The 16,046-nt window shown below is 40.4% G+C and overlaps 2 protein-coding genes across 2 annotated transcripts in view; both read right to left on the reverse strand.

The window, feature by feature from the left end:
* Nucleotides 1-16,046, reverse strand: part of chm (CHM Rab escort protein) — a 189,500-nt gene that overhangs the window by 93,537 nt on the left and 79,917 nt on the right. Inside the window, exons 5-8 of the mRNA XM_070883035.1 lie at nucleotides 13,772-14,225; nucleotides 13,029-13,145; nucleotides 6,375-6,495; nucleotides 2,242-2,464 (exon numbers count right to left, since the gene is read on the reverse strand). Coding sequence (XP_070739136.1) covers nucleotides 2,242-2,464; nucleotides 6,375-6,495; nucleotides 13,029-13,145; nucleotides 13,772-14,225 — 915 coding nt within the window. The remainder of the gene's footprint in view (nucleotides 1-2,241; nucleotides 2,465-6,374; nucleotides 6,496-13,028; nucleotides 13,146-13,771; nucleotides 14,226-16,046) is intronic.
* Nucleotides 2,970-5,557, reverse strand: LOC139265489 (uncharacterized). The gene is made up of 4 exons (XM_070882512.1): nucleotides 5,537-5,557; nucleotides 5,120-5,276; nucleotides 4,276-4,849; nucleotides 2,970-2,994 (listed from the first exon to the last, which is right to left on the reverse strand). Exons 1-4 carry the CDS (start codon nucleotides 5,555-5,557, stop codon nucleotides 2,970-2,972), a joined length of 777 nt encoding a protein of 258 aa, XP_070738613.1.

Genomic DNA, 16,046 nt, shown 5'->3' on the forward strand with positions numbered 1-16,046 from the left:
TCTCCCTGCATAGGTTCCCATCCCCCTGCCATATTAGCTTAACTCCTCCCAAACAGCACTAGCAAACACTCCCCCTCGAACATTGGTTCCGGTCATGCCCAGGTGCAGACCGTCCGGTTTGTACTGGTCCCACCTCCCCCAGAACCGGTTCCAATGTCCCAGGAATTTGAATCCCTCCCTACTGCACCATTTCTCAAGCCACGTATTCATCTGAGCTATCCTGCGATTTTCTACTCTGATTAGCACATGGCACTGGTAGCAATCCTGAGGTTACTAATTTTGAGGTCCTACTTTTTAATTTAACTCCTAGCTCCCTAAATTCGTCTCGTAGGACCTCATCCCGTTTTTTACCTATATCGTTGGTACCTATATACATCACGACAACTGGCTGTTCACCCTCCCTTTTCAGAATGTCCTGCACCCGCTCCGAGACATCCTTGACCCTTGCACCAAGGAGGCAACATACCATCCTGGAGTCTCAGTTGCGGCCGCAGAAACGCCTATCTATTCCCCTTACAACCGAATCCCCTATCACTATTGTTCTCCCACTCTTTTTTCTGCCCTCCTGTCCAGCAGAGCCAGCCATGGTGCCATGAACCTGGCTGCTGCTGCTCTCCCCTGATGAGTCATCCCCCTCAACAGTACCCAAAACGATAATATTTATCATCCCATGTTCAGAACCATTTAAAAATAATTATAAAAAATATTTAGAGATGGGTATATGGTCCTAATTGAAATTTAAGTAACATGAAGAAATATTACATGAAACATGCACGCATGAAATTCAGCACATACAAAAATTAAAAGCAGCAATTTCTTACATGAATATTTCCACTTCAAAATTTTCTCTTTATTCATAGCTTTCCTAGAACTGATTTATCATATTAACATTGTTATCCACAAAGTAGGAAGCTTAAAGTTTATGATAAGGTGATTACAAGTGCAAGAGGATTTGATACATTTTATAGCTCTCGAGCATTGAGCAGCAGTCGGGGTACCAATTCCTGCAGGAGGAGTTTCATACTGAGTAATAACTGGAGTGAGAGCATCGAGGAGGACGATAAAAACAAGGAAGCAAGAGGATAGGGGAGAGAATGGGATCTCCATCTACTTTAAATATTGCAAGTAAATGTTTAGAGCTGGCTGAAATATCATATTTTTGAAGAATGGTGATGTTCCTGTGGTCTTTTCCATCAAGTAATCTTTTGAATTCAGAACGAGTATCATACAGCAGACATTTTGGAATAAAACATTTAAACATAATTAAAATATCTGTTGTATCAGAAAAAGGTGTGGTATTGGTGTACAGTTTGATGAAAGGTTTACAAAGATTGGTATGAATTTTGTTTTCACAATGCACAAAATGGAAAATATCCAATATGCAGAGCTGTCAACACTGGACAAAACTTACATGTGAAGTTTTTAAATCATGAGAGAAAGCAAACAAAAACAGATCAACAGTCTCTACATACAGGAGATTGCGATTCTGAGGCAGGAGAATCAGCCCTCTTGCATGAGGCTTCTGCCAAATTGGTAGTGTCAGCATGTTGTACTGGGAACCAAGTAAATACTAAGGCTCAAATTGCGCCAAAAGCTTGAAATCATTACAAAAACTATATAATTCACCCCTTTTCATAGACCAGACCAACACACTGACATTCGGCAATAAATAGCTGAATCAAGAAATGCTGCAACACAACTCCCAATATATTCACTGCTCTAGTCAAAATAGAATACAGGATCTTCACCAACTGAGCTATTTCCCAAATAACTTTAATCTATATCGCTTGAACAGGCACAGCAAATTACTACAGAAGCAAAGGAATACATTAATGAACAAGAGGTTTTAAATAATTAGTAGCATGGGAGCGATATTTGGTTTCATCCTTTTTGATATCTACCCTTTCTGTGAACACAGATGTAAAACCTTTTTCTATGTAAAACCTTCATCCTTCATGTTAAAACGGTTAATTAGTAAAACTTCAGTCAGATGATACAATGACAGATATCCCCATATTGCTTTTAATCATCAATTTGTAAAGAAAGCAAATTTTGAATTAAGAATATCTTCCAAAATATATGCTGCCCAACTTTATTACCGAGGAACATTTTGGTACTGATTTGCAATAACTTATGACTCTTTTGTTGAACTCATAACAAGCATTACAAATTACAAGTTATGAAAGTATGAAACAATTTTCGAATTGCAATTTTGTGCTATCAATAAAGAAGTCAACGTACCTGCAGAAGCACTGTGGTATTTCTCCAATACCATACAAAGGAAAAAGAAATGGCGTGTTCCCATAGCGCCCAAGGCACTGTAGGAAGTGCTGGGTTGCTTTGAGCCCCTCTGTAGTGCAAGCAGTTTCAGAGACCATAGCGATGGAATGTAAAATAAAGTGTTGCAAGTTTGCAGTTAACTTCTTCGTCTTCAAATAATCTGAAAATTCACTGTCCTTAAAGTCTGTGGATTAATAACAGCAAATAAATGACTTTGTATTTGGTTTTATTTAATCCAATTTTTAGATTTGATGTCACAACTTAAAGCAACACCAAATGAGTATCGGGTACTGGTTCTAAAAGATCTGCAGTAAAAGATAAGTAGAAACAGAAGTGGTGCTCACAAAAATCCTCTCTCCACATAAAAGGTTTGGCTGCAGAAGGTATTGTAAAACATTTAAAGTGGTCAAGTTGCCATGTACCTTTAAAATGGATGCTGGGAGCCAAGAGGGGATTGTGCATGTGATGGAGAAAGAAATGGGAAAGCTAAGAGCAAGATTAAAACGAAGGAAAGCACCATTAAATTGTCTAAATGTTTTAATTCAAATAATTTATTTCTGTTGGTTAGCTTTAATAATATAGCTACTCTTGACATTTGAATAATTTATTACTGTAATATTAGTGCTTATTTCAGAATCATAGCGTGGAACCTAGAAATTTACTGAGCAGGTTGACCCAGGGAAAGACAGTCATTTCCTTAGAACCGTTAGCAATCTAAGGGTTAACATAACAAAAATACAATTAGCATGAATGCAGGGCTGAAATATGAAAAATTAAGTACTGCATTATATTAAACTGGAGATACCATACTGCCTTATTCGGATACACCTTATTATGAAAAACACTTGATTAAATAGATGTATATATGTGCACAGTAAGCCAGGAAAGTTCTAATAGAGAACAGATTGTTAACAAAAGAACATTAGGAATCTTAGTACTTGGACAGTCAAGGGGCCCGAAATTGGTCAACATACCGCCCCACTACTGCCCAAAAATACAATTTTGATGAAAAAGCACCTACATAATGTCGACATACCACTCGGTGGAATATTCATCATTGATATACCGCCGAGCGGTATGCACACCGTCCGCATACCACCCAAAAAGTCCAATTTTCATCGCATACCGCCAACATACCACCGGAGCTGCATACCGTCCTGGAAAAGGTGGTTTTACGCAATGTTATGTGGGCGGGAATGGGTGGTAGTGCTCGGAGCCGCCATTTTGGAAATTGGAAACTGTCAGCTAAAGCAGCACCTCTGTATTTCCAGAGGTGAATAGTGACTTTGCAGTGCGATTTAGCATGGAAAAGGTATTTTTATTGGTAGAGTAACTTATTTAGAAGACATTTTAATTATTTTTTTTCATTGAAAAATATTGTGGAGATTTAAAAAGAATGGGGCTTGTACTATCTTAGCCTGTATTGCTGACTACCTGTCTAATGGAGGAACCTGATGTGAAAGGTTTATAAATCAACGCTTTGCTTGAATGTGGAGAGCTGCGTTTTGGGATCTTGATGACTGTTACCCCAAAAGTTTGACACTGTACAAAGAGTGCTTAAATTCAATTCAAACGTTTATGTAAAAATGTCAAAAATATGCAACAACTTTAAAACTTTGCAAAACTTATTATAAAACAACTGTAACAACTTTTACAACTTTAATAAACTTTTACAAATCAACCTTCAATTATTCAACGAATAAGTACAACAAAAGACCCTTTACTGTCCTCGACCCTGACCTCAACTGATTGCTACACCACTCTTGGGACTATTCCCCACTTTCTTACTCCTTCCCTTCCCTTTCCCACTGCCCGAACCTCCCAGTGATGGTACCAAGCCAGCATGCAGCACCGCACCCAGAGTGCTGTTGCTGTCGTTGGGGGTCAGACATTGCAGGCGCAATAAATGGGGCCTCAGGAGAAGCTCGTGATGTAGAAGGCACGGCTTCAGGGCTGGAAGATGATGTCAGCTCCCCACCCTCAGGTGCTGTTGACCTGACTACTATGGCACAGGGGAATTCCGCGCCATGTCCCGATCCCGTCGATTGCTGCATGGCTTCGACGGCGGTCCGCTCCATCACTATGATCATACGCGACATATCCTCCGACTGCTGCTCTGATAGAGCTGCGATGTTTGCGGCTATTGTAGTCATGGCCTTGAGCAGCTCTCGACCTATGTCGCCGCTGGCCTGTGACAGACGCACCATGTCCTGGTACACGCCTACAGCAACCGACCTTTTCTGCACCAACCTCCGTCGCTGCAGCAAAGGCGCTGCAACACTGGGGGTGCCTTGCTGCGCACGGCTTGGTCCCGCAGAATCAGAGGAGCCATGGGGGAATCCACTGAATACACACTCCATGATGGAGGATGTTCTAGCTGGACCACATGGAGCTGGTGTATCCTCCTCCGTCTCCACCCCCACCTCCACTGGCTCCAGGATCAGCAGCTCTTCCTCTTCCACATCTCTGCCAGTGGTGAAGTCAGGAGAGGGCTGGGTGACGCCAGAGGTGGAGGTAGTGGGTCTGTCATCTGGTCTCTCTGTGTCGGTGTGGTCTGAATCTTCCGAGTCTGGAAGTACAAAACACCAGGGGAGGAGTCAGGGTTACATGAGTACATAGTACAGTAACTTATCACAGTCTTACTTAAATGTCCACCACTGTTGCAGTCGTGCATTACATATCGCAGACAGACAATACATATATGCATTGCATTACATGCCCCCAACATTGCAGTACATCAACATTACAGTGCAATAAACTTACATTACATTGGGCCAACATTACAGCTACATTACATGACGAGAGGACCGCAACACAGACTGGATTGTATTCAACTTACCATCCTGTGCGAGTGGGTCAGCTCCAATGCCGGTGGTGGCACGGTTGCTATCCCCAACCAGAGACAGGGCACGGATCTCCATGTCAGTCAGAGGCTCTTGGGTTGGGGGTCCTCCCCTCGTATGCCATTGATCGGCTGCTGTTGCAGATGTCTTCTTCTGCAGAAAGTAAAGTAAATGAAAGTAAAAATCTTCAATTCATTTAACATCAGACGCACACAAGGTCACACACACACAAAAAAAAACACTGCGTTGATCCTGTCATTGCCTGAAAGCATGAATACATCGGCGAAACCTTAAGATAAATAAAATCATCCATATGACACTGAACTTACATTTACATGCTACATGACATATGGTGGGTGCATAAATAAAATTACTTACTCTTGCGACCCTCACCAAGTCGTTCCACCTCTTACGGCACCTTTCCCCAGTACCATGGTACTTGTGGAGGACACAACCTCCCCAATCTCGTTACATATCCTGTTGTACTCCTTTGGGCACCCTTCGTTAGTTCGGAAGGACAGGTAACTCCGTCTCGTCGAAGGCAGGCACCCTCAACCTCCCATCCTTTTCGATGTTCCTGCGCTTGGATTTTTTTTTAAAACATTTCCATAATATTTCTGTTACGATTTTTGCTTTGTAAAATATGTTTTATTCTTCAAACTGTAGAATTTAGTTGTCATGAATATCTTTTTAACTCTGCAATGTTTTTTTAAAGTAACGGCCCGTCGACCAACTTGTTGCTCCTTCTCACTCCTCTTTAACTCACTGCGCGGGTGACCCCTGACCCTCCAAATCGCGGGTAAAATGCTTCTGTAAAGAAAACTGGGGGGAAAATGTCATGCATGTGCAGTTCAGTGCTGCATCGTCCATCGAAGAGAAAGTCAATCTGGATCGACCACTAGGTTACATATCGCCCGCTGCAGACCGCCGACATAACGCTGAAAAAAATTTGATCAATTTTGTCCTCTTCGGTCTCAGCGGTATGCCGCCGGTTTGAAATGACGCACCGCCGGCATACCGTTGAGAAATGGGCGGACCTTATGCATCGACCAATTTCGGCACAAGGTTACATCAACATGTAATTCAGTATACAATGACCACTGACATTTTGTCTAAAAAGGTATGGATCAATGTACAAGAAAACAGACGATATTCTGACAAGACTAGAAAAAGTCTGCAATATGCACATCATCTCCTAAAGTACAATGGCAGAAACCTCAAAATACAGGATGGCCTTGGGCATGCAAGTACCTAGGTATTCATCTGGATGTTGTTCATATCCCAAACAGAAAGTAAGAAACTTCATTAACATTCGTTTCTCCACCATAGTGAGATGTTTGCTGGCGAAGACATCTGCTCTGGAACAAGGTACCTAAAAAAGTGAGAGGGAAAGATAAATTCTGAAATTACCTTCCATCCAGTTCGAGAGTATATCAGGAATACTGAAGTCAAACATCTGTACACAAAGAGAAACCCAACAGCAGCTCCTGTGATTGTAAACCATAAACCATCCATACGTGTGAAGATTACTTTTTAATTCCCCAGGGTATCCTAAAATAGCTATTACTATTTATGAACAGACCTAGTAAGCAGGTTTCACAGTAATGGGCTGCAAAGTTAACCTGCATTTTCAAATAAAAAAAGACCCTCATATCTACTTAGTTCGTTTGCCTTCGAAGTACACATAGAGTGCAAGACCACGATGAACTAGTTTAACTTTTGGCTGGATACAAATACCTGTCTCTCTCCTAAAATAAACACCTGCATCTTAAATAGCTTTTTTACTCATTAAAAATACAAGTTTGGTGTACCAACCACTGTAGATTAGCATGGCTAAAGTAATGTATAATTTGTTCTGCCACTGAGCAGAGTTCAACCTTTTTTAAATGAACCACTCAAGGAAATGATCACAATGTTGCTAATTCATCACAATTTTATGGACTGTTCTGTGAATGTAATCACAAAAATGAAGCGCAGAAGTGAGTAATTCTTTATGGTTTGGATTTTTAGTCCCAGCTAATTCTCTCGTTTTTAAAGATTTTCTTTCCAATCAGCAAAAGAGAAAGATATTTTTAAAACACTGTGCAAACTTTGGAACTGGTCAGGTCCCAGCAACAAGCTGTACATATCCTGATGTCCTTCTATTAGAAGAAATGTTCAAATGATGCACAATTTATAACTGGAATCTGGTTCATCAAGTAAGCTACGACGGGCTTACACTGGACAGGCTTGAATCCAAAGACTGCACTTCAATAATTTCCAAGATAATATTGTTTGAACAATATTCAGAGAATTGTTTCATGAAGAAAAGGGTACCTTCATAAACAAGAAATACACATGAATGCTGTGCCTTAAATTCAGTATCACCCACATTCCTGCATGGCATTTAACCGCTGATGGAAAAGCAACATTTCAAATTAAAAAATTATTACAATAATTGTGACAACAGGTTGAACAAGCCCTTAATCCCAAAAGATTATCAACTCAACAGTCTAATCACCGATAAGGCAATCTCCGACCATTTCCTCATAGAACTCTTAACCCATATTCATCTACCCCCTCCTAAACCCACTTTTTGTATTCTGCCACTGGAAAAATCTCTCCAAGTCTCTTTCCACTGGAACTTTCTAATTCCCAATTACCTAGCCTTAGGCCTACAATTCTTCATAACATCTCTGCAGCTACTGACTTACTAAATCACACCTTCTGTGCCACCTTTGATGCCCTTGTCTCCACTACACTCTCTCACCATAGTTGTTCCCCTGTAGACTCCTTAAGTCCAAGGGATGCAGACTGGAATGTCTTTGGTGGACAACAGGTCGAATCCATCACCAGATTTGGCTAGATCATATAAAAGCACTACCGGGTCCTGTTCTACATCACTAAAACCGCCCACTATTCGAAGCTCATCCAGGATGGCATAAATACCAGGCTTCTCTTCTCCACCACTAACTCTTTTCTCAGACCACCCTCCCCCCTCCAACAATAAATGCGAGGAGCTCATGGACTTCTTTGTTAAAAAGATAAACATCCAGTCAGCTGCTTCTTTCAATTCCCTCCCTTCTCCAAGCCCATCGGACCTTCCTCTCAGTTTTCCCCCAACCCTAAATTTGCATATTTCTCGAATTTCTCTCCTATCTCCCCTCTTGCACTTTCACAACTCAATGGCAATAATACTGACCTCCTGCTCTCTCGACCCTGTTCCTTCTAAATTGCTGACCACACCCAACTTCCATTCCTGGCTCCCAGGTTTGCAGATATTGTTAATGGTTCTCTCTCATGTATTGTTCATCTTTCCTTCAAATCTGCCGTCATTACCCTTTCCTCAAAAAAAAACACGTGACCCAAAAACAACAAATCCTTGCAAACTATCACCCCCTCTCCAACCTTCCTTTCCTCTCCAAAGTAGATGAACGTGTTGATGCCTCCTAAATCCATGCCCATTTTTCCCAGAACTCCTTGCTTGAATCTCTCCAATCAGGCTTCTGCCCCTGCCACAGTACTGAAACTGCTGTTATCAAGGTCACAAATGACATCCTAATTAGTTGCGGCAAAGGCAATCTATCCCTTCTCGTCCTTCTTGTCCTGTCTGTAGCCTTTGACACAGTTGACCACAAAATTCTGCTCCAAAGCCTTCACCGTCATCCAGCTGGATGGGACTGCACTCACCTGGCTTCATTCCTATCTTTCCAGCCTTAACCGCAGAATCACCTGCAATGGCTTCTCTTCCCAATCCCGCAGTCACCTCTTGTGTCCAAGGATCGAGCCTTGGCCCCCCTCCAAATTCTCATCTGGCAACACACCGTGAGTTTTCACATGTACTCTAATGACATCCAGCTCTACCTTTCCTCCACCTATTACGAACCCTACACTGTCTCTGTATTATCAGACTGCTTGTCCGACATCAAGCACTTGTGAGCAGAAACTTCCCCCAATTAAATATCAGGAAGACTGAAGCCATCATCATTGGTTCACACCACAAACTGTTCCCTTTCTACTGATTCGCTCTTCCCCCCAGCCCCCCTCGCTCTTCCACCCACCCCCCGCCCCCCGCCACCCCCCCAACCCCCCTCTCTCTTCCACCCCCCCCACATCTCAGGCTGATCTAATCTATTCGCAACCTTGGTGTCATATTTGATCACGAATTGAACTTCCTACCTCATATCCATTCTATCACCAAGACTGCCCATTTCCACCTTCATAATATCGCCTGTCTCCGCCCTTATCTCAACTTATCTGCCGCCGAAACCCTCATCCATACCTTTATCACCTCTAGACTTGACTATTCCAACACACTCCCAGCCAGCCTTCCTAATTCGACCCTCCATAAACTTGAGGTCATCCAAAACGTTGCCACCTGTGTGCTAACACGCACCAAGTCCTGCTCACCCATCTCCCCTGTGCTTGCTGATTTACACATTGGTTCCCAATTAAGCATCGCCTCGATTTTCAAATTCTCATCCTTATTTTCAAATCCCTCTATGGTCTCGCCCCTTCTTATCTCTAATCTCCTCCAGCCCTATAATCCACCCATTCTAGCCATTTGAACATACCTGATTTTAAATGCTTCACCATTGGCAGTCAAGCCTTCAGCTACCTACATCCTAAGCTCTGAAATTCCCTCCATAAATCTCTCCAAATTTTCCATTTCTCTTTCCTCCTTTAAAACACTCCTTAAAACCCACCTCTTCGATCATTTGTCCTATCATCTCCTTATATACCTTGGTGTCAATTTTTTTTGGATAACACTCCTGTGAAGCGCCTTGGGATGTTTTATTATGTTAAAGATGCTATATAAAAATAATTTGTAGTAATTGTTGTAATGGAGATGGCCATTCTAGTAACCAGAATAAGGAAGAATACATTTTCCCAATTATCCCCAAACTGCCTGTGCCAGCCTCTACTTCTGATGTTACAGGCAATCCTACTAACTATGCTACTTTAGAGAAGGCAATGGAGCAATGCAGTCATAATGTCTGTCTGTAGCAGTGAGATGGCACATATGATCTGAGATCCTCCTGCATAACTCAGAAGATTGAGCTTTAAAAGTATGTAAAATAAAGGTTAGGTCGAATTGTAGATGGCGTTGAAAAGCTTGGCAGTGATCCAGTTGATTGACAAAATTAAAACATGGATAGATGCGATAAATACTTCAGTAACAGAATTTACCTGCCTGGTACATATCCAGAAAGAGAAAACGTGCTGAAACAAACATCGCCACTCACTCTACCTGTGGCTGCAATGACTAAGTCTGTGATGTGGACCTGACCAACCACCAAATCGGTAAGGTGTCTACTCATCAATATTATTTTTCTTAAACCATGGTGTACACTTTATTACAAAGTATATATGCAAAATATTTCTGTATCTGAGCTCACCTGCAAATCAAAATGGCCACAACCAGGAGCGTTAAAGAAAAACACAGCCATTTTCCTCATTTGTCCCCGGTGTCAGATAGTCTGGTTTGTACTCTGGATATGAAGGAGCTTGTTTCGAGCCAAGCAAATCCTCTGATCATGAATGGGAACATTTTACAGATGCAGTGCCCAAGAACAGACGAAAAATCAAGATCGTACAGCTCTTATTTCCACTATGTGGAACCTTGATTATTTAATTGTAAGGGGATTGAGTCCTTAAGTAGTAGTATTTAACCTACTTGGATTGTGACTAAGATATTTCAATGAGCCAATTAGCTTTCCTACTTATGTCACATTCATCCTTGTTTTAGTCAACGTAATATTTCCTGCAGAAAACTTTGCAAAGGTTCCAGTGAAGCAGTAATCTCGCATTTTTTTTACTAATGATGATAGCAATCCATGAGGAACTGTTAACAGTGCCTTACATAGACAATCCAGAGGTTAATCATTTCTCTGGTGTTCTGAAACAAAAAAGTGCCTATAGGTCTGAAAAAGCACTGCAAATTGAAAAGCTTTGGTGTGAAGTTTACTAAAAGGCAAGAGTATGCAAAAATGTCATTTATTTTTCAGACAAAAATAGCAATCCCACAGCAACAAAATGTCAAATAAATAGTATGCTGTTGGCTGTACAGGTGTTCTCCTCGGGTAGTACTAGGATAAGTTTTATTTTCCCCCATCGTTTCTTCTATATTAGGGCTGAGGTAGAAGCTTCAGTGTTACTTTGTGGATTTGAGAGCTAACTGGGGTTACATGTCAGCTATAAATACTCCAGCAGTTTATGGGCTATTAACCACAGTTGCACTAGCTAAATTAACATTTTTGAGTATTTTGATGAATGACTGCATGAGCTTTGGAAATGGATCGATTCTCACATACTCAGCATGGAAAGGAACCCAATCAAGAAATTATGCAGTTTCTCACCTATATCTTCATACCTTCTACACCCTCTCCTTCGCTCACCTCTTCCATGAGACCCACTTTCTGCTTCTTTAATTCCCTTCCCACTCAACTTCTAATCACATTTATTCTCAGTATACATAAATGATTTGATCATGGGGAGCACAATCTTGAAATATGCTGACGACACCAAAGAGTGAGAAGAACTCTAGGAGACTTCAGGAAGATACAGACATGGTAATCAGATGGGCAGACTAGTGGCATATGCAATGTAATTTGGAGAAGTATGAGGATATGCACGTTGGGAGAACAAAAACAAAGAATGTGAGTGTACACGATAAGTGCGGATCAAGAGAGACTCAGAAATCAAATATATAATTCCTTGAAAGTGCTAGCATGAGTAGATAGAGACATTAAAATAACCAACAGTATTTAGGGTTTTGAATATCTATACATGGAACCCTGCATCTCCTTCTTTCTCTCTTGCAATGCAACAGCTTGAAAGTACAAATATGACTGGCACTCTTAAAAACAAATCCAATACTGTAATGTTTGACAACATATCCAGGGCGCACAAAGTGATAATCAAGACAGCCATTTTGCCAGTACAAACATAGCACACATAAGTGCTACAAAATAAAAGAACTGGGCCCACAGTGCAAACAGTCAACTGTGAAAAATAAACTAAGTCTTTTTCAAATTTATAATTCATGGGGGAGAAATTCAGGAGTGTGGTGATTGGAACACTAACTTTTAAAAGCCAGGCGCAATGTTTCCAAATTTTAAAAAAATTTGGCGGTTGCGCTCCAGGAAGGAAGTGGAGTGCTAAATCAGGTGCTCCACTTCCTTTCTGGAGGGCAATCGGCAGCTGACGAGGCAGTGAGTGGAGCAGCGCTGCACACTGGGCCGTGCAGTGCTGCTGCATTGAAACTTAGCTTCTCCACGATCCCACCCAATCAGCTCGGTACTCAAGCAGAGTGCTGGGCTAATCAATCGCAGGCAGGAACCTGCAAAAAAACTTGCAAGAGAGACAGTAACTTTTTTTTTAAACTTACCTCATCCACCTCGCCTTTAAGTATCACTCCCGAAGAGCCCGGACTCCCAATGGATGGCTGCTGCAGCTGCTGGTGTTTTCGCCTGGCGATGCTGACAGAACCCAACGCGCACGGCAATGACATTACGATCTCCAGAATGATGACGTCATGAATATGGCGGGAGTCAATGTTATCGTCGTGCCCAGTCGTAACTTGGTTTGCGCCCCGTTATTGCTCCCCGGAGGCGATAATGGGAAGCACTAATGAGGCCTAATTTTAGGCCTGTGGATTGTATTTGTTTATATTAAACATGTCTGTAAAGTTATGGTTTAAGCCTGCTTTCTTGCTATACTTGTAAGAATTTTTTTCATAATTTGCAGTCCAGGGAGTGGTTGATACACAAAGGCAGCTTAAGCCTACAATTAAAGGTTTACCAGACTAGTGTTAAAATTGACAGAAAATGTATTGGTGTTCAAGCAATTCATTCTGTTCTCATATTATTATTTGTCAAGTCTATTAATTCCAAGAAGCAATTGTGAAGAGAAATGATAGAATACCTGCTCAACGTTTCCTCCTTGAAAAGTAAGTATCCTGGTGATATTTTTGAATTCTGCATACCGACTGACATTGGATTTGATAAGAAGATCAACCAGAGAGCCACGGGAATACAAAAACTAGAAGAACACAAATATCTCAGTTATATTTAGTAAGGCCTCCACTTGCAACTCAATTTAGATCACTGTAATGGTCTCAGATACTTTATCAAATTTTTGTTTTCTGCAACATTTAACATTTATGCCTAAGCACATTAACCTTATAAAAAGACACATTTAAACGGTTATGGTATTATAAGATTAAAAGAAAACATTGAGGCATGAGTTTGCTTTCCTCTCAATACAAAATAGATAGATCTTGCCAATATTAAGATTCATCATTGACAAGTAAATTATTTCACGCTGTGCCAAGAACCTTCAATAGTCCTTTGCTTGACTGACTACTCTTACTTTACAGTAATTTTATGAATAGTTTAATTAGAAATGCTGTGGTAGAGAATAAATGCTTTTGCAAGCTAGTGCTGCATTATTTCTTCCCAGCATTGAACTGAACACAGATGGCCCAGAAGTACAGACAACATAAAACTCTTATGAATCTAAAGCATGTAAATAAAAGCAAACCAAAATAAGAACTCTACCTATCAGCAAATTCAATTAATACCAAGTCCTATTTGTAATTTCCGGCATTCAGCTTTTAATTATATGAATGCCTTAAACTATTAGTGAAGTAAAAACAAAGTAGTTACCTTTGAAGTCAAGTCAATGTTAAATTTCCTGCCATTCTTTACAATCTGTGAATAAGTCATCGTTTTTGTTTCTTTCTTCGCTTCTTGAGCTGTAGCATCATTAGTTTGCTCTATATTGTCAGCTACCATCTCAATTGAAGCTATATTGACAGCGATCCCTTTTGTGTCCAGACTTATGTCACTGGCTGTGGATGAAGGGATATTGCTGGAATAGGATTTGCCCTCTGGATTAGTTATTTCAGGGGGAGCTTCTTCCTTTGTTGAGAATGGAGAATCTTGATCCTTGATATTTTCTAGAGGAGATTCTGCATCACCACTGCTTGTAACTTTACACGTCTGATTTTTCTCATCTTGATTGTTCAATGCTGCATTCTCTATCGCAGTGTTAGAATCTGCATTAGTTTGCTTATTTTCAAGTGCGCCTACTTCCACAACATCTTCCTGTGCAACTGTGCTAAAAATTATACCAAAAAAACCAAATAAATCATTGCAAGTCAGAAATACCACAGGATAAAATGTAATCCCTTTCAACATGGTCTTCCTCATTCATTCCAGTAATTGATAAGTCAATAGGACACAGGATCAAATCAGTAAAAGGCAAATTAGGACAGACCAATAAATTCTTCTGGACAAAGTGATCAACACATAAATGGAGAAAAGTGGAAGCAAAACTCTGGAATTGTTTAAGAAATAATTGGATACTGCAATGGAGGGACTGCAGTGTGCTTCTGGATGGATGAAGCCAATGAGCCAAATGGCTTTTATCATCCAGAAGTATATCATATTGCAACAGGGAAAAAAAAATCACAAGACAATGTCTCAAGAGCTTGCTTGCAATGGGCTAATAAGCTTTGATTGGCTCCAAACTTTGCACTGAAAAACAACCACAACCCCAAAAGTCCCCCGTCATTTCACGTCGATAATGGGGGCTACAGAAGAGTTAATTAACTTCATAGAATTAGTGAATAATTTCAAGTTAACCAACAAACTTCAGCCATTCCAAATCTGAGATATTGGGAAGGAAGATAACTATTTTATGAAGTTTATTCTTCAGATACAAAGAGCAGGGAAGACCAAACCAAAAAAAAATCCAACTTTTTTCATCTAACCTCGACAAGCAGGATTTGATGTTTCATCCTTCCTCCAGAATGCATCATGTTGATAAAAAGGTGAAAGCATGGAAAATGTTATCCTTGAGTCAAGAATTTAAAGTCTTCTGACTCACCAAGGTATTCACTGCCCAAACAGAATGAGCTTTTGTTTTCCTTGGTAATTCCTGAACTAATTGATTTAGAACATAAGAGTGTACATTTGTTCAACTGTCCACTCAGTTACTATATTACTTGGAAATTAAGTTTTATGATGAAATAAAAAAATAACTTAAATTGTCATATCAATGCAATGCATGTTATAACTGATCACATGGTTTTATTCTCACATCATTGTCATTTGAGGGTATGAGGTCAGTAAAACAAAACAATCAAGGTTAGCAGTATGTCTATTTAGGGTTAAAGGCACTACCAGGCTTCATGTGCATCAAATGGTAGTACCAATATAGCAAAGAATCTTTGCAGCCAGAACAGAGGTCAAAATGGAAAATAATTGCCTCCAATTCAGACAATGGTGTATTGTGCATAACTAAATAATTATTTTTTCAAAAAGAATATTGTGCAAAATGCCTACAGGAACATTAATGGATTCCAATCACCAGTAACAGAAGCCCAGTATAAGCTAAATTGCACTGCCTCAAAATGAACACGGTAGGAATACTCCAGACTTATTTCATCCAAGTACACAAGGCTAAATTAAAGAATAGAGTACTGTCAGTGAAGTTTTGCTCCACACTTTTGTCTTGCGTGCACAGTGAAGAGGCATTTTCCATACATAGACTCCGATAAACAGAAACATGCTGTGCTCTTATCGCTTCCAAAAGCTGGAAAATATCACGCCAACAAACTGAGTGTATGGCCTAAAACTACTGGGCCAGATTTATTTACAGGCTAAATAATACATAAAATTCAAATGATTCAGCAAGATACTGAAGCAGCAAAATAATTAAACAATAAATGGAGAATCAGTCTATAATGGGCTAATACGCCCTTTTAAAGATGCATTTCTAGAGTCTGATGAACAACTTCTAGGTCGAAGTCTCATGGTTTACTTTCCAGATGTGCTGTTGTACATGGACGATGCAAAGCTCATACCTTATTAAGTGAGGTATTAATGTCCACTCATTGCCTGCTCCATACATTTCCTTAATGGCTTGGCAGTCAAT

The sequence above is a fragment of the Pristiophorus japonicus genome, chromosome 6 (assembly GCF_044704955.1).
Source record: "Pristiophorus japonicus isolate sPriJap1 chromosome 6, sPriJap1.hap1, whole genome shotgun sequence".
Taxonomy (NCBI): Eukaryota; Metazoa; Chordata; class Chondrichthyes; family Pristiophoridae; genus Pristiophorus; species Pristiophorus japonicus.